The sequence below is a fragment of the Hevea brasiliensis genome, chromosome 10 (assembly GCF_030052815.1).
Source record: "Hevea brasiliensis isolate MT/VB/25A 57/8 chromosome 10, ASM3005281v1, whole genome shotgun sequence".
Lineage (NCBI taxonomy): Eukaryota > Viridiplantae > Streptophyta > Magnoliopsida > Malpighiales > Euphorbiaceae > Hevea > Hevea brasiliensis.
Genome location: NC_079502.1, coordinates 94,387,625 through 94,405,276, shown reverse-complemented (window position 1 = coordinate 94,405,276; position 17,652 = coordinate 94,387,625). Strand labels below are relative to the sequence as shown.

Genomic DNA, 17,652 nt, shown 5'->3' with positions numbered 1-17,652 from the left:
TGTATTAAAACACTATAATAAAAATAAAATTAAATAATTAATTAAAAATAAATAATTTATGGAACTTTAGAATATAACTAACTTGTAAAGTAATTTAAATAATTATGCACATCATATTAATTAAGTAATAAATTTCACAGTCATTAAATTAATTATTTTCATAACTGTAAAGTTATATAAATAATTAAAATGAATTAACCACTGTAAATCAAATGTTTTTAAACAACCTGGTTTTATATAACCCATAGAAGGCTATAGTACTAATGGGGCAACAAATAGTTGCAAAGCAAAGTGAAATTTAGATTCATTGCTATCATTACTGCCAAATCCTATTTCTATTTCATTCTACATATTTAGATTTTGCCTATATGTATTGCTATTTGTTTGTTGTTGAATGACATTTTACATTTCTGTATTGCATTCCCTTTAATTGCTAAAGTTCATCACAAATCCTAAGAAATTTAGTGCATGTTAATTGAAGCGATCAATCAAAAAAATAAATAAATTGATTCAATTTTTTTTTATTACAATCGAAATTAATCTGCTCATGGATATGACACTACCATAGCTGATTCGAGACAGAGACTTAACGAAGATAATAACTCAAATAAAGGTTAAAACAAAAAAAAAAAGTTCATATGTAAAATGTCTGCTTCACAGAGAAGATGAAACTTTCATGATATCACGTGCTTTGCACATGGCCTCTAGTGGCTTGGCATTGGGCATGGTGACCCCAATCCCTTAAGTCATGTCAATTGCTTGATCATTTACCTTCATCCATTCAAAGCGTTGGATCATACATCCCAAAGTGAAGCCTAAAACCCTATGAGCAAGACCCATTCCTGGACAAGCCCTCCTGCCAAGGCCGAATGGCAGGAACTTGGAGTTGTAGGGCTCACCTTGAGCTCCTTCAAACCTCTCAGGCTTAAATTTCCCTGCATCATCCCACAGCTGAGGATCCCTGTGTATAGCCCATGCATTAACAAATAACGTTGTATTGCTTGGCACATCGTATCCTTGTATAGTGCAGCCACCGTGTGACATATGTGGGAGAAGCATTGGACCTGCTGGATGCAAACGAAGAGTTTCTGATATGATGCTTTGAAGATAGGGTAACTTTGAAACATCTGATTCATCTTTCAAGCTTTCTTGACCAATTTCAAAGTCTAACTCTTTCTTAGCTTTCTCAAGCACTTGTGAATTGTTGAGCAAGTTGGACATTGCCCATTCTAACGTAAAAGCTGATGATTCAGTGCCACCAAATAAAATATCCTGTACATTAATTGGTAAAATTTGCTTTGAGAAGAAAACCAAAGCTACAATTATTGCAATCTAATATGAACACTGTTGGAGATGAGAAGATCAAACATAAACAGAATTAATAAACTATAAATGAGAATAACATCAACATAGAAGATAGAAGAGATAATCAAATCCGCTGGAAGTGAACATTTCTCTTGTTTATTTCAAACATAAAATACACTTCTTACATTTTCAGCATCATACATCTATTTATATTTACAAAAACAACTTCTAGAGATTCTAGAAAATTTTAACTAACAGATCACAGCCTTACACTTGTTAACAAAAGAGTGGCTAATAAGACACCACTAATTTATCTAGAATTTTCTCTAATTCAGCTGGATTATACAAAATATAATTAATTTTCTAATTATTCTGGAACCTTCATTAAGAAAGCTCTCAATTCCAGCACTCCTCCTTGAGAGTTTTCTTAGAAACTACCAGCTTGTTTCTAAGATATTCAAATCTATCTCTTGAAAGTCCCTTTGTGAGAATATCAGCAACTTGCTACTCAGATTTATAATGCACAAGCTTCACTTCATGATTCCTTTCAGCCTCTCTAATTGCATGAAACTTGACTAAAATGTGCTTGGTTCTGCCATGTTGCACTGGGTTATTAACAATAGCAATAGTTGATTTGTTATCACACCAAAGAAGAGTAGCTTCAGATTGATCTTTTACAAAATCAACAAGCAATCTATGAAGCCAAATGGCTTGATTAAAGGCTGCAGCAAGTGCTATATACTCTACCTGTAGTAGACTGAGCAACAAATTCTTGCTTCTTTGAAATCCAAGAAAATGGACTAATCCAAGAAAAAATAGACAACCAGAGGTGCTCTTCATGTCTTCAGCACCACCAGCCTAATCACTATCAACATATCCTTCAAGCTTTACATTCTCATTCTTCAAATACAACACACCATAATCAGAGGTGCCTTTTAAATATTTTAGAACTCTTTTCGCAACCATAAAATGAGAATTACTTGGAGAGTTCATAAACTTGGACAAGAGACTTGTTGTAAACATAAGATCAGGCCTTGTTGTTGTTAAATATAGCAAGCTTCCAATGAAGCTTCTATAACTTGTAGCATCTAGTATGGAATCACCATTTTCTTTGCTGAGTTTCACATTTGGATCAAGAGGAGTTGCCACAGCCTTGCACTGATCCAAATTAAATCTTTTAAGAACATCAACTGCATATTTTCTTTGTGAAACAAAAATTTCAGAATTAAATTGCTCAATATCCATGCTTAAAAAATAAGTCAGTAAGCCCAAATCAGACATCTCAAACTCCATTTGCATTTGGAGCTTAAAATCTTTTATCAATTCAGTAGAGCTTCCCGTAACGAGCATATCATCAACATAGAGAGAAATAATTAAGAGATTGCCATTTGGATAACCTCTTACATATAGAGTAGCTTCATTCAAGCTCCTCCTGAAACCATGCTGAATCAAGTAATCATCAATTCTAGAATTGGAGCCTGTTTCAAGCCATATAAAGCTTTCTTCAGCCTATAGACTTTGTCTTCATGTCCAGCAATAATAAACCCCTCAGGTTGATGGACATAAATCTCCTCTTGAAGCATCCCACTCAAAAAAGCTAACCTTCCAGCCCTTTTGAGCTGAAAATATAAGTAGAAGCTTGATGGTGTCATGCCTTACAACTAGGGCAAAAGTATCCCCAAAATCAATTCCTGGCAGTTGAGCGTAGCCCTTCACAACAAGTCTGGCTTTGTGTTTGAATACACTGCCATTTGCATTCAATTTTGTTCTAAACACCCACTTGACTCCAATAACATGCTTCTCCTTTGGCTTGGCAATGAGCTCCCATGTCTTGTTCTTTTCAATCACCACTATTTCATTTTCCATAGCTTGCCGCCATTCAGGAAACTTGCTTGCCTCTTGATAATTAGATGGCTCCATATTCACCATATTACATCTTTCATAAATTTCAGCAAGTGACCTGATTTTCAAGATAGGAGAATTAACTTTAGAATCACTTCTATCCTTATAAGAAACATGCAATTCTGAAATTGCATCTTGTTATTATCTCCCTTCAAGAGAATCATTTGAATGTAGCTCAACCTTTTGCTTCTCCCAATTCCAGAAAGCTTGCTCATTCACTACCACATCTCTTGCAATCATGATCTTCTTAGATTTCAAATCAAGAATTCTATACCCATTGGAATGTGTAGCATATCCAAGGAAAATTCCCACCATAGCTTTGTCATCCAGCTTTGATCTCTTTACATCAGGTACATGAACATAGCAAGGAGAGCCGAAACACTTTGAGGTGTTTGACAGGTGGCTTTCAACCAAACCAAGCTTTATGTGGTGTCATTCTTTTAACAGACTTAGTGGGAAGTCTGTTTAAAAGATGAACAGCTATAAACATAGCTTCTGCCCATAGATTCTTTAGCAAGTTCTTCTCTACCAGCATGCACCTTGCCATTTCAACAATAGTTATATTTTTCCTCTCTAAAACACCATTTTGTTGAGGTGTGTAGCTCACAGTTAACTGGTGCTCAATATTAACTGATTCATAGAACTTCTCAAACTCAGAAGAGTTGTACTCCATACCATTATCTGACCGTAGGGGTCTTAATCTTCATGCCACATTGATTTTCTGCTAAAGCTTTAAATTTTTTAAACACAGAAAACACCTGAGATTTGACACTTAAAAAATAAACCCACGTCATTCTTGAGAAGTCATTAGTGAATATAATAAAATACCTGTTCCCATTTAATGAAGGAACAGACATAGGGCCACACACATGTATGCACAAGTTCTAGCTTTTGCTTAGCTCTAACAGCTTGATTTATAGGAAAGGATTGTCTATGCATTTTTCCAAGTTGGCTTGATTGACACACATCATTGTTCAGATGAATTTCAGGCATGTCCTTGACCAATTCATTTGAAGGAAGGGACTTCAAAGCATTTAAATTAAAAATGGCTAAATCTCTTATGCCATAACCCCACATCAGATCAGAAACATTATAAGCATGATGTGATATATTTGCAATATCAAATAGAAAGCTATTATTAATAAAACTATTATTAATCATACCAACTTTAGCAATTTTAGCACCATTAGAATAATATATAACACATGATTCATCTTTAAATATGACAGAAAAATTTTTCCTCAGCAACTAGGCAACACTCAACAAATTTTGATTCAAGCCAGGAACAAGCAACACATCAGAAAAGCTTTGTACCTGACCAGGAGTGCATTGCCACTGTCCCCTTACCTTTAGCTTGCACAAGTTGGCCATTTGCTAACTTTACTCTTGTTTTGACAAATGAATCCAGAAAAGAAAACATATCAGCATCTTTAGCCATGCGTACAGTGCACCCACTGTCAACAAACCATGTATGGGAGCCATCTGAAAATGAGGAAGAGTGATGAGAGGCCATAAACAAATGCTTTTCAGCTTGTTGCTGATTTTCAATAGAGTTAACATGTTGTGCCAATTGTTGTTGCTCCTGCTGCTCTTTGCTCTACTTTATTTTGTAGAATTTTTCAGTATGGCCATGCTTTTTACAATACCAGCATTGTAACACTGGTTTACCCTTATGCTAACAATCTTTCTCCAAGTGATTTGTCCTTTTGCAAATGTTACATGGAGGAAACTTGCCTTTTCTCACACCTTCCCTTGAATTTTTAGCTTGTTTGCTCTTCCCCTACTTGTCCGGAGAAAATTTCTTCCCATCTTTGCTTGGAGCTGGTTTGAACTTTTGCTTCACTTGAAATGCAGATTCACTTGTATCTTGATTTCTCATGGAAGATCTCTGCTTCTAAGCTTGAAGCTTACTAATAAGCTCAGTAATTGTGAGGGTCTTGAGATCACATGATTCCTTAATTGCAAAAATTTTTGACTCAAATTTCTCCGAAAGGCTGATCAACATCTTCTCAACAACTTAGCTATCAGGAAATTCAACACCATAAAGTCTCATTTGATTCACCAGCTCCATTAATTTTGAGGAGTAATGCTTTACAGTTTCTCCTTCTTTTATTCTCAACATCTCAAATACCCTTTTAAGAGTTAGAAGCTTGACTGATCTAACTCTTTCACTTCCTTGAAACTCATCCCTTAGCTTGTCCCATGTCTCCTTAGTTGTTTGAGCACCCAAGATTCTTGGAAAAATAGCATCTGAAACAGATTGATGGATGAATGTCAAAGCTTTGAATTCCTTGGCACACTCATCACTATGGTACTTGATTTGTGCCAATGTAGGATCTGGAGGCAAAGGAGCAGGTTCTCTCCCAGTAGAAACCACTTCCCACAAATCATGAGCCTTTAAGAATGCTATCATTTTGATAACCCAAAAATCATAATTCTCCCCTGTGAACACATGAGCTGATATGGAGGAAACATTTGCACTCATTTTTGAGAGATCACCCAAAGAAAACTCTCTCAAGAAAATAGAGAAAACACCTCACTCAAAGACAGGAATCACAGGACCCTTAGGAAGAAGGAGCTCTGCTACCACTGTTGGAGATGAGAAGATCAAATATAAACAGAATTAATAAACCAAAAATGAGAGTAACATCAACATAGAAGATAGAAGATATAATCAAATCTGTTGGAAGTGAACCTTTCTCTTGTTTATTTCATACATAAAACACACTTCTTACCTTTCCACTATCATACATCTATTTATATTTACAAAAACGACTTTTAGAGATTTTAGAAAATTTTAGCTAACAGATCACAGTCTTACACTTGTTAACAAAAGAGTTACTGATAAGACACCACTAACTTATCTAGAATTTTCTTTAATTCAGCTGGATTATACAAAATATAATTAATTTTCTAATTATTCTGGAACTTTCATTAAGAAAAATCTCAATTCCATCAAACACTTCTAAACAAATTAGAACAAAATCGTTAATTTTATTGAGAATAAAATTATTTTCCACCAGGTATAGTCCATAAAAATATATCCAGCCACTTAGGAGAATAAATTCTATATCCCTAAGCTCTAATAACTTTATTTATTTATTTTGAGTAGAGATTAATGAAAGAGTGGAACTCAAATTAGTCTTTAAACTAGCAAAATAATATTGCCATATACAGTCTTTAAACTAATTGATTCTGAAATGACTTTCCGTAAGCATGCATGAGTTGGATGAAAGGTATAGGGATGTGATTATGTTTGCACATGGTGTTGACAAATAAACAGGTCATATAATCTAAATTAACTATGGACCTCTCAATTCTTAAATATGTTGCAATCATCCCACTATATATATACACTTTATATATATCTTGATAATGGTGGCCGGCTTCTATAATATAATATAACCAGAAATATTAAAGAAGAGCAAGTTGAAAGATTTGACTGACCACTACAAGGCCTTTGATAATTTCATCTGTATAATATTCCGGTTGCGATTCCTGCAAAGAAAGCAAGTGGCTGATCAATGAGCTTCTACCCTTTTCATTTCTATGCTCATCGATGAGACCTTGCAAGAACACATAATTTCTTGTAGCAAGTTCCTTCACTTTCTTCGTATAACCTTGATAATCAAACCACTGTAAAATTGGCAAGAAATCTCCTGGATATGAAGCCTCTGCATACATAAAAATCTCTTTCATCATCTTCCTGAACTGGCTTGCCTCATCTGTTTTTGTTGCCTCCTCACCGCTACCATATCTCTTTCCTGGGGCCATTCGCGTGATTATATTAAAAGTCAACTCTGAAAGCATTGGTCTCAGCTCTACCTTGGCAAAATCTTGGCTGGAAATACGATAGATTTTCTCAAGGAAAATCTTGATCTCGTCTCTTCGGATGCCTACAAATTTGTAGAGACGATTGGTTGACAAGATTTCAAGAGCACATATCCGGCGAAGGTTGCGCCAATGATCTCCACAAGGGGCAGTGGCAAGGGTGGTGTGGTTGTAGCCTAGGTACTTTCCCATGATGAGGGGAGGGCTATTCGCGAGAACTTCGACAGCTGATATTGACGGCACAACCATTACAGTCTAGGTTCCTAACTGGAGAGAGAAGATGGAACCATATTTCTGAGCAAGATTGTGAAGAGTTCGGTGAATGGGCTGCTTGAGAAGATGGAGATGACCAAGAACTGGAAGAGCAGGTGGGCTTGGCGGAAGTTTCAGATTTCTTGCTCTTCTAGTTGTGTATAGCCAGAGGAGGAGAAAGAGCAGCGATACAGAAGAAATGATGAATAAGATAGCTTCCATGCTTGAATTCTACTGGAGTAGTGTATCCTAAATTTCAATTGCTGTTAATGTATATAATGGGGAAGATGTTGCATATGTAGGCAATGATCAGGTAAAAATTGATTTTTCCTTAATTTATTATCGCAATGGCGGCATATGTATGGAGGTTTTCCTACGATCCTGCAGGAGAATATTTTCGGTACAACAGTTGTATGCACAAAAGATTCACTTTTATTTAAAATTTTTATTTTAATTTATTTTTTTAATTATAAATTTAATTATTAGTATTTAAAATATATAATTATTTAAATTTAAAATATAAAATAAAATAAAAGAGAATATTTAATATAAATATAATTTTGATTTGTTTTAAAAAAAATTAAAGTTTAGTGATAAACTATATAGTTAGTGAGCTTGAGTGAAAATAAGCCCAATTACTGTTCGGAAATTCAAGAGTAGTGGAGGGAGGGAGGAGAGTTCTTTGTAGATGATGTCACGTGCTTTGCGCTTGGGTATAGTGAGCCCATTCCCTTAAGCCATGTCGATTAATATCCTTGTCACTCAGCCTCCTCCATTCAAAGCACTGGATCATGGAGCCCAAATCAAAACCTAAAATTAACCATGGACCGGCCCTCCTGCCATAGCCGAACGGCACAACTTATGCCTAAAGGCCTCATCTTGAACTTTCTCACACTTCTCAGGCTTAAGAAATGTCAGATAATAATTAAGTGGATTGAAGTGGGTTAGTAATAAAGCAAAATTCATGGAAAAGTAGGCTTTATAATACTTGAAGGTTCTTCAACTTCAATGACCAAATCGTCATCAATAACCGTACTCTGGTCTTTAACGTCACCCCAAAGCATGCAAAACCTGAAACTTAGCTTGCATTTCATGCTTTTCTAAAATTAAACTCGATATATATCATCGTTGCTTTCTTATATTAGATGAAAACTAACATATTAAGAACCTTGTATATCTTTGATCACCAATGAACCCACCAAGATTCCTAGATGATTCCTCACAAGAGCAACAATCTAATCCTGCCATCATCAATTCCATCTCCATCGAAACCCTCCAATCCTCAGCTCAAAATCTAATCAAAAGCTGGCACAGAAGGCAAAAATGGAATTTCCTTTTCAATCCAACAGATGAACAAGGCCAGAATAAACGAGCACAATGGAGAAACAACCTAATTAAATTCCTAGAATCAACAAAAGTTCGTGTTATCGCAATCTCACTATTGCTGGTTGATCTCATCTTAACTATTCTTGAACTTTCCTCTTCTTTATTGTCATGCACACCAGAAAAGAATAACTATAAGATAGAACGAGTTTGGTATCACTGGGGAGGGATCGCTATACTGAGCCTGCTTTCTGCCAAGGCAATGGCGCTTGCTGTGGGGCTAGGCAGCTCCCTGTTTCGGCGACCAGGTTATGTGGTTGATGGTGCAGTTGTTTTAGGTGCATTAATTTTGGAAACATTGTTGGAGAGGAAAGGAGGAGGTTTGCTTGTTGTGGTGAGTTTATGGCGAGTGATTAGAGTGGTGGAGAGTGCGTTTGAGTTGAGTGATGAGGCCATTGAAGCACAGATTGATGGGATAGTATGCCAGTTTGAGCTTCTTAGAGAGGAGAATACAAGACTATTACAGACAATTGCTGAGAAGGATATGGTAATAAACAAGTTACAAAACATAATAGAGACGCTACAAGGGATGAAATGCAGACAATCATAGGCAAATACATCTTTTATGGTAATAATGAGCTTTAAGTCATCTCTAAAACGGTAAAATCTTAAAATTTAAATTTCAATTAGAATCTATTGTAAAAAAACCAAATTCTTAAAAGTTAATTTGCAATATGTATATTAATTTAATGAATGAACTATATTATCTTATTTATTTATAAGGATGTGATTTCTAATTTTAATTTTATTTATTTACTTTATGGCATTTCGTTTTTGTTATCATTACTCTCAGATAAATAAAGATTATTGTCTGATTAATCAATTTTACAGGATAAATGCAACAGGAAATGCACAATTCAAGCAGGATTTTGTAGGCAAGAGAAGAGAGTAGAGATGTGCCTTGGAAACTTGAATGTTCATGAATATCCAATAACGTGTCGGAGCTCTTTTATTTCACGGGCTTTGTATACTGTTGTTCTGAATTGGGCTACTTTAAAGAGCACACAACTGTGAATGAGTTGAGCCCATCCAGTTGGGCTGCGTTTTGATTAGCTCAATCTTCATTTAATAAATCAATATATAGGTTTCCATTCAAATAAATTATTTATTAAAAAAAAATTAATTATTGTCCTAAAAAGGGAAAAAATAATTAAATATTTATATAATTATTTTTATTTTTTAAAATAAAATAATTTTAAATTAAAAAACTTAAATTCTTTTCTTTTAAATATAAAAATTAATAAAAAATAATTAAATTAAATTATTAAAAAAATTTTAATTTTTAAACTGAAAGATTAAATTCTAACTTAAATTTGAAATTCATTTATTAAATGAGCATATGAAGCTCAGGAGCTTAATCAATTTTAATCCAACTATAATTTTTCTCTAGTAAATTTAAATAAAAATGAAATTAGATAATATTTTTAAAAAAATTAAAATGATTATTTTTTATATCATGATGCTTAATACAATTAACATAAAATTAAATATTACATTACATAATAGATTTATTTTCTTCTATATATTTTTAAATAATATTTTAAAGAGTAATTTTGTACATATATTATAAATTAAAAATATATTAAATTAATAATAAATTAACTCATAAATTTCCAATTTATTTAACTCATAACTAAACTAGTTGAATATTTATACATACAAGTTTAATTTATTAAATTAATAATTGAAATTGTCAAGTTCGAATTTGACTTTGAAACTCGTTTAATAGATAAGCTAGTTTTTCAGTAAATCATAACAAAAATTATGGGAAGGAAATCATTGGTCTTATAAAATATTTATTTTATTTTTCTCACATATATTGATTTCAGGGGTAATTTATAATTAAATTTTTGAAATTTAATAAAACTTATAAATTAGTTTCTCATATATTTTTAATAATAATTTAGTCTTAAAAGTTTAATTTTATTAATAAAGTAATTTATATTTTTTAAATCAAATGTTGATTACTTTTTAATTTAAATCAATTTAGTATCTAAAATTTTATTTTATAAACAAAAGAGTCTTTAAAATTTTTTTTTATTAATAAATAATTTTGATATTTAAATTTTATATTATAATTATGTATGTTATTTTAAATAATTATATAAATTGGGCTAACTGAATTTCAAACCAAAATAAAAATTGTTATTTCCATTACTCTTTAAAGCTTCTTCTTATTTGTGATGACAATATTTGAGTATAATCACACAAGGTTAAGAGTACATAAGAGCTTATTCGGCATTATAATGGAGAGGGGGGAGTTTTTTGTGGATGATATCACGTGCTTTGCACATGGCCTCCAGTGGCTCAGCCTTGGGCATGGAGAGTCCAGTCCCTTCAGTCATGTCAATTTCCTTGTCACCCACCTTCTTCCACTCAAAACACTGAATCATAGAGCCCAAAGCAAACCCTAAAACCCTGTTGGCAAGGCCCATCCCTGGACAGGCCCTCCTGCCAAGTCCGAAGGGCAAGAACTTGCAGCTATAGCCCTCAGCTTGACCAATCTCAAACCTCTCGGGCTTAAATTTCAAAGCATCATCCCACATTTGAGGGTCTCTGTGTATAGCCCATGCATTGACAAGTAGCATTGTATTTTTTGGCACAACATATCCTCCAATGCTACACTCATTGTTTGAAAGATGTGGCAGAAGCAATGGAGCTGCTGGGCACAACCGAAGAGTCTCTAATATTATATTCTGAAGAAAGGGTAACTTGGAAATATCAGGTTCATCTATCAGGGTTTCTTGACCAATTTGAAAGTCCAACTCACTTTTGGCCTTCTCTAGCACTTGAGGATGATTGAGCAAATTTGACATTGCCCATTCTAATGTGACTGCTGTTGTGTCCGTGCCAGCAAATATCATGTTCTATATGCATAAAAAATTGTCAAATTATTTAATATCTCATTTTTATTTTAAGAAAAAATCAAAAGGCAATTACTAATTAGTTGGAAGAAAAAGATGAAAGAGATTTCACTAACCATTATAAGGCCCTTGATAATTTCATCTGTATAATATTCTGGCTGTGATTCTTGCAAAGAAAGCAGATGGCTGATCATTGTATTACCAGCCTTATCATTTCTTTGCCCATCAATAAGACCTTGCAACAACACATCAGTTCTTTTACTAAGTACCTTCAATTTCTTCAAAGAACCTTGATAATCAATCCACTGTAAAAAAGGCAAGAAATCTCCAGGATATGAAGTCTCTGCAAATTTGAAAACCTCTCTTATAATCTCCCTGAAATGCCTCGCCTCGTTAGTTTCACAATACGGCTTCCCTGTAATCATGTGCATGATTGTGTTAAAAGTTAGCTCTGAAAACATTGGCCTTAACTCTACCTTACCAAAATCTTTGCTAGAAACTTGATAGAGTTTGTTCAGAAGATTCTTGATTTCATCCCTTCGAATGCCTAAAAATTTGTTGACGCGATTGGATGATAAGATTTCGACAGTGCTTAACCGGCGAAGGTTGCGCCAGTGGTCACCATATGGGGCCGATGCAAGGGTAGTATGGTTGTAGTCTACATACTTTGCAACGGTTAAAAAAGGGCGATTGGCGAAAACAATATCATTTTTGGTGAAGCATTCTTCAACAGCTGAAGGAGATGACACAACGATCACGAGGCGAAAGCCAAATCGAAGGGAGATGATTGGACCATATCTTTGTGAAAGATTGTGAAGGGTTCGGTGGAGGGGTTGATTGAGAAGATGGAGATTGCCTAAAATTGGAAGACTAGGAGGGCTTGGTGGGAGTTTTTTATGCTGTGTTCTTGCTTCTAACCAAAACCTGAAAGCAAGAAGCATAAACAAAACCGATAATGCAGAATACAGCAAGGCGTCTTCCATGCTTCAGTTGATTTGTACAAACTTCTGATGCAGCCTTATACTAAGTTTTTAGGGAGGCCATTCACTGCACATGCTTGCACATGCTTGCATTAGAAAATGAAGCACTTGTGATGTATCCTCTCAGGAAATGACAAGCAACCGGTTAATTCCCAAGGCGTGGAACACGCGTTAAGAGATTTACAGAGAAAAATCCAATGATCCAAGTACGAATAATAATCGAGCAGGGAACAGTGTCATTTCATTTCTTTTGTCCTTTTGCCATTTCGTGTTTCACATGCACCAATCCCTATCTGAATTGTTCATCTATCAGTACTGGTTCATTCACTGACTTTGACTACAAAAGCATTGCAATATCGTCACTTTACAGTCTCACACACTGACTTTGACTTAAAAGGCATTACACCTTAATTAGAGTTAGTCCTAATTGGACTCAATTGTTTAAAAAAATACATCACATTTTTATTATTTGAAAAAACGATAAATATCAAAAAAAAAAAAGAGAGATTTCATAAGACATGAAACCTACTATTCTTTAATTCAGAAAATAATTGTATTATATATCTATAGAGATTATTATATTTTAATATTTCGAGTGCAGGCTAGAATTTTCCGTAAATACATTATACCAAACATCCACAATTAATGCATGACAATGAAAGTCTTCATAGTTTATTGGTAGCCATCGACATGCTATGATGTCAAGATAGGTTCTTGTTCATGATTGGGCGTGCTTTGCACAAGGCCTCTAGCGGCCCAACCTTAGGCATAGTAAGCCCTCTGCCTTCGAACATGTCGATTTCCTTGTCAGTGACCCTCTTCCATTCAAAGCATTGAATCAATGTCCCCAAAGCTAAACCCACCAGGCGATGGGCTAGACCTGTCCCTGGACAAGCCCTTCGCCCCAGTCCAAATGGTATAAGCTTGAAGCCATCACCGTCGCCTTCTCCGTTATCAAATCTCTCAGGCTTAAAACTCAATGGATTATCCCAAAGCAAAGGATCCCTATGTATGGCCCATGCATTTACCAACACCATTGTATCACGTGGCAAGTCATATCCTCCGATACTGCAATTGTCAGATGATACGTGAGGGAGGAGAAGTGGTGCTGCTGGGTATAATCGTAGGGTCTCGACGATGATCTTTTGAAGGTATGGTAATGTGGAAAGATGAAGTTCATCTAGTAAGCATTCCTGGCCAACTTGATTATCTATTTCATCTCTGGCCTTCCTCAGTGTGTTTGGATGGTTGAGTAGATTGGACATCACCCATTCTAATGTCACCGCTGATGTGTCCGTTCCGGCAAATAGCAAGTTCTGTACAAGGGTCATTGAAAAATAACTTTATCAATCCCATGGTCCTATTGCCCAAAAAACTAAAATCATCTTAGACTCCAAGGTCTGAAAGTTCTAATAGAAATCAAATAAACCAAAATCAACCTATCTGGTGACAAGAAATAGAGGAAGGATCACTAACCAATATGAGCCCTTTAATAATCTCATCCGTGTAATATTCAGGTTCTGATTCTTGCAAAGAAAGAAGATGATCAATCATAGTGTTCATGCTCTCTAAATTCTCCTTCTTGCCTCTGTGTTCATCAATCAAACGTTGCAAGAATTCATCAGACCTTTTTCCAAGTCTTTTCAACTTCTTCTCAAACCTACCACCATCAATCCAATTCAAGATTGGAAAATAATCCCCTCGATTTGCTGCCCCTGCATTAGAAACTATCTCACCCGTTATCTCTCTGAATTGTCTTGCCTCTTCCTCGTCACTTACATCTTCTCCATAATACGTTTTCCCTGCAATCATCCTCACCATAACGTTAAATGCTAGCTCTTTAAACATTGATTTCAGCTCTACCTTGGTAAAATCTTGCAGTGACTCGCGTGATAGCTTTGTGATTAATCGCTTGATTTCCTCTTTTCGGATCCCCAGAAACATATTCAGGCGATGAGTGGAGAAGACCTCAATGGCTGCAATACGGCGGAGGTTGCGCCAGTGTTCGCCATAGGAGGATTGAGAAATGGTAGTGTTGTTATAACATATGTACTTGCCTACTAGAGATTGTGGACGGTTGGCTAAAATAACGTCATTCTTGGTGAAGCATTCCTCAACGGCAGATGAAGATGAGATGACAACAACGAGGCGGCGTCCGAAGCGGAGGGAGAAGATGGGGCCGTATTTTTTAGCGAGAGTTTGGAGAGTGCGGTGCATAGGTGGTTTTAGGAGATGGAGATGGCCGATAACTGGAAGTGCAGGTGGGCTTGGAGGGAGGTTTCTGTGGCATATTCTTGATCGGAAAATTTTAAAAACAAGGAAGAGGATAAAAAGGGAAAGGAAGAAGTAAAGCATCGAGTCTTCCATGATTGAAAATTTTTTGACTGTTACAACAAAATTAACCAAATATCAAACGATAGGAATCAATTAATTAATTAATAATAATAATAATAATAATAATAATAAAATGCATAAAGAAGCAATAACTCAAAAATTCACTGAAAGCGGAGCAGCAGACTCGATTATCTCATAGTTGAAGAAAAGCCAAGCTAAGCTTTACTTGAGGTTCGAGGACCTTATATATAGTTCAATGCAAATTCTCAGAAACTTGAAGAATAGCCAAACGATCCATAAAAGCAGCAGCTATGGCAGGAGAGATTGAAGACTATGAAATCGGCAAAAATAGAACTGTAACAAAGAAAAGAAAACTAACCTGAACTTCGAAAAGTTTCCAAGAGTCTGTGCTTATGGCCGCAGGCCGAGAGTAGGGAAATGATAAGCCGAAATGGGACGGAAATGTTGATTGGTAAACCGACAACAAACGAGAAAGAACTAAAAAAGGGTTTTCGGGTTATGTCGGTGAGCTTAGTTACAGAGTGGTCCTACACACTCTAATGACAAATGAAATCAGTACACCTGTCCTGATATGCCAGCTAACAAACCGTATTCTTCCAGATAGCTATTATACGGTGAACCCATTATTGCCATTATTGCCCCTAGCATATTTTACATAATTATTTTATAACTTATTTTTTATACATGTGAATAATTATGGAATTGAATATCCCTTACAATACCAATAGTGGATGCATAGTGGCAAACGTCGGATCAACTGACCCATTATTTTTTAAAAATTTTTCTATAAATACATATTTTTTTATAAATTAACTCTTTTTAAATTTATATTTTGAATATTCTTTTAATAAAAAATATATTTTTATAATAAAAATCAATGAATCCTTTTCAGTTTTTAATAATTTTCAAAATATTAAATCTCATTGAATATAATTAAAAAAATATATTTTATTATATTTTTTATATATTGAATACAGAAAAAATATATATATATTTTAGGTTCGCCATTGCTAATACAGCAACGGGTGGGGGCCAAATGTTTTTTATCTTTTTTAATTGAATACATTATATATATATATATATAACTAGAATTAAGGGTTTATATGTGACACTTGGCCCTCTTCAATTTTTTTAAGAAATTAAATTTAATAATAATAATAATAATAATAATAATAATAATAATAATAAATTTATAAAATTCACATTAAAAAAATTTAACATTAAATACAATAATAATAATAAGTAAATATTGCAAAGTGTGAATATTAATACCCTAAAAATAAAAATATTAATATATATATATATAAAGAAAATAAAAAAACAATCGGAAATGATAAAAAAAAAAAAACTCAGAGTTTTTTATGTCTTATTTTATATATTGATATATTTGTATTAGGTTTTTTCCTGAGTGTTAACCTGAGTGTTAACCTGAGTGTAATATATACCTTTTTTGTTAACTTTTTTTGACTATTTAAAATTAATAAAATATATAATTTATAAAAAAATAAATAAATAGGAATTATTATTTTTATAAAAGTACAATTAATAAATTTTTATTAATTATATAATTATTTAAATAATTTTTCTAATAAGTATAACATTGCACTCATTAAAATTTATTACATATAATTATTTATTATTAATATTATATAGGTAACATGAGAAATTATACTTTTTTATGTTACATTGCATCCCTTTTGATATAATATTACACACATAATATTAATAATTTTCTTGTAAAATTAATATAAATAAATATATTTAAAAAATTTTAAAAATTACAATATTCATTATTAATACAATGTATTTTTTTTTCTTACAAAAATATATAATATTACATTCGTTAAAAAATTAATTATTTAAATTTTGGTCTTTAACATTATGTATCCGCCGCCTGCTCTCCAGTTTGACAAAGATTTCAATAGACTTGGAAACACGTGACTGTTGTCCGTGAAATTAAAAAAGAGCTCTGCAAGGGAAGACAAAGGCCCGTTTAACATTATTACTAAAACTAGCATAATATTCATATTATGTATGAGTAATTTATAATTTATAATTTAATTTTTAATTATATTTTAAATATAAAATATTATTATTAAAATAATTTTAAATTAAAATATTTTTTATTTAATTTAATTTAAATAAAATTTTATTTATTTAATTCTTTATATATATATATATATATAGTAGTTTCTATATGTTCAACTTATGGGTCGGACCGACACTAGGACCTGGATCAGCCTAAAGCCCCCAAAACCTGTAGTAAGTCTCACTATTCCTTAACCCAATCCTAAGGCTCATTTTAAGCCTAATTTCAAGAATTCAACCGGACAGAGTCCGATCATAACATGGACCATACAATGGGGAGTTTTTGACTCGTCTAACCTATAAGCACAATATATAATTATTTGAAAAGTTTAGCTCACCCTTTACATACTCATAATATCATAAGATCCAATGGGAGCTCAGCTCCCTCATTCAATCCAATCATGCATGCATTTAATAATTTTACATATCAAACACAGCAATTATAATACATACCCAAATCAATTAAGTACTTCTAACACATGCGGAATTCTAGGAGTTAGTAAAATTATACAAACATCATAAATATTAATGAATGACCTGCGAGGGAGAGGAGTAGGTTAGTACTCAACAAGAAATCTTCTGTATCCTAGAAAAATAAGGTGAACAGGAGTGAGCGTTCAACTCAGAGAGTAAAATATCAATTTTAATCACAATTTCTATAGCTATCTAAAGTTAATATATCCTGAAGAGTG

General features: G+C 33.6%; 3 protein-coding genes and 1 pseudogene across 4 annotated transcripts; 1 reads left to right on the top strand and 3 right to left on the bottom strand.

Moving 5' to 3' along the window:
• Window positions 1-586: 586 nt before the first annotated feature.
• Window positions 587-7,515, bottom strand: LOC110651830 (cytochrome P450 81Q32-like; annotated as a pseudogene).
• A 942-nt stretch (window positions 7,516-8,457) lies between these two features.
• On the top strand, window positions 8,458-9,302 carry LOC110651832 (uncharacterized). Its single transcript, XM_021807269.2, has one exon. The coding sequence runs from the start codon at window positions 8,480-8,482 to the stop codon at window positions 9,221-9,223; it is 744 nt and encodes a 247-aa protein (XP_021662961.2). The 5' UTR covers window positions 8,458-8,479; the 3' UTR covers window positions 9,224-9,302.
• Window positions 9,303-10,796: 1,494 nt separating this feature from the next.
• LOC110651829 (cytochrome P450 81Q32) lies at window positions 10,797-12,608 on the bottom strand. The gene is made up of 2 exons (XM_021807267.2): window positions 11,654-12,608; window positions 10,797-11,540 (listed from the first exon to the last, which is right to left on the bottom strand). The coding sequence occupies exons 1-2, from the start codon at window positions 12,518-12,520 to the stop codon at window positions 10,905-10,907; spliced, it is 1,503 nt and encodes a 500-aa protein (XP_021662959.2). The 5' UTR covers window positions 12,521-12,608; the 3' UTR covers window positions 10,797-10,904.
• Window positions 12,609-13,048: 440 nt separating this feature from the next.
• LOC110651828 (cytochrome P450 81Q32-like) lies at window positions 13,049-15,323 on the bottom strand. Of its 2 annotated transcripts, XM_058154461.1 has the most exons (4): window positions 15,231-15,311; window positions 15,005-15,092; window positions 13,994-14,901; window positions 13,049-13,833 (listed from the first exon to the last, which is right to left on the bottom strand). In XM_058154461.1, exons 3-4 carry the CDS (start codon window positions 14,882-14,884, stop codon window positions 13,219-13,221), a joined length of 1,506 nt encoding a protein of 501 aa, XP_058010444.1. In that variant the 5' UTR covers window positions 14,885-14,901; window positions 15,005-15,092; window positions 15,231-15,311; the 3' UTR covers window positions 13,049-13,218. The 2 variants fall into 2 exon arrangements, with proteins under 2 accessions (XP_058010444.1, XP_058010445.1); XM_058154462.1 differs by lacking the exon at window positions 15,005-15,092 and having other exon boundaries at window positions 15,231-15,323.
• Between the last annotated feature and the right edge of the window lie 2,329 nt (window positions 15,324-17,652).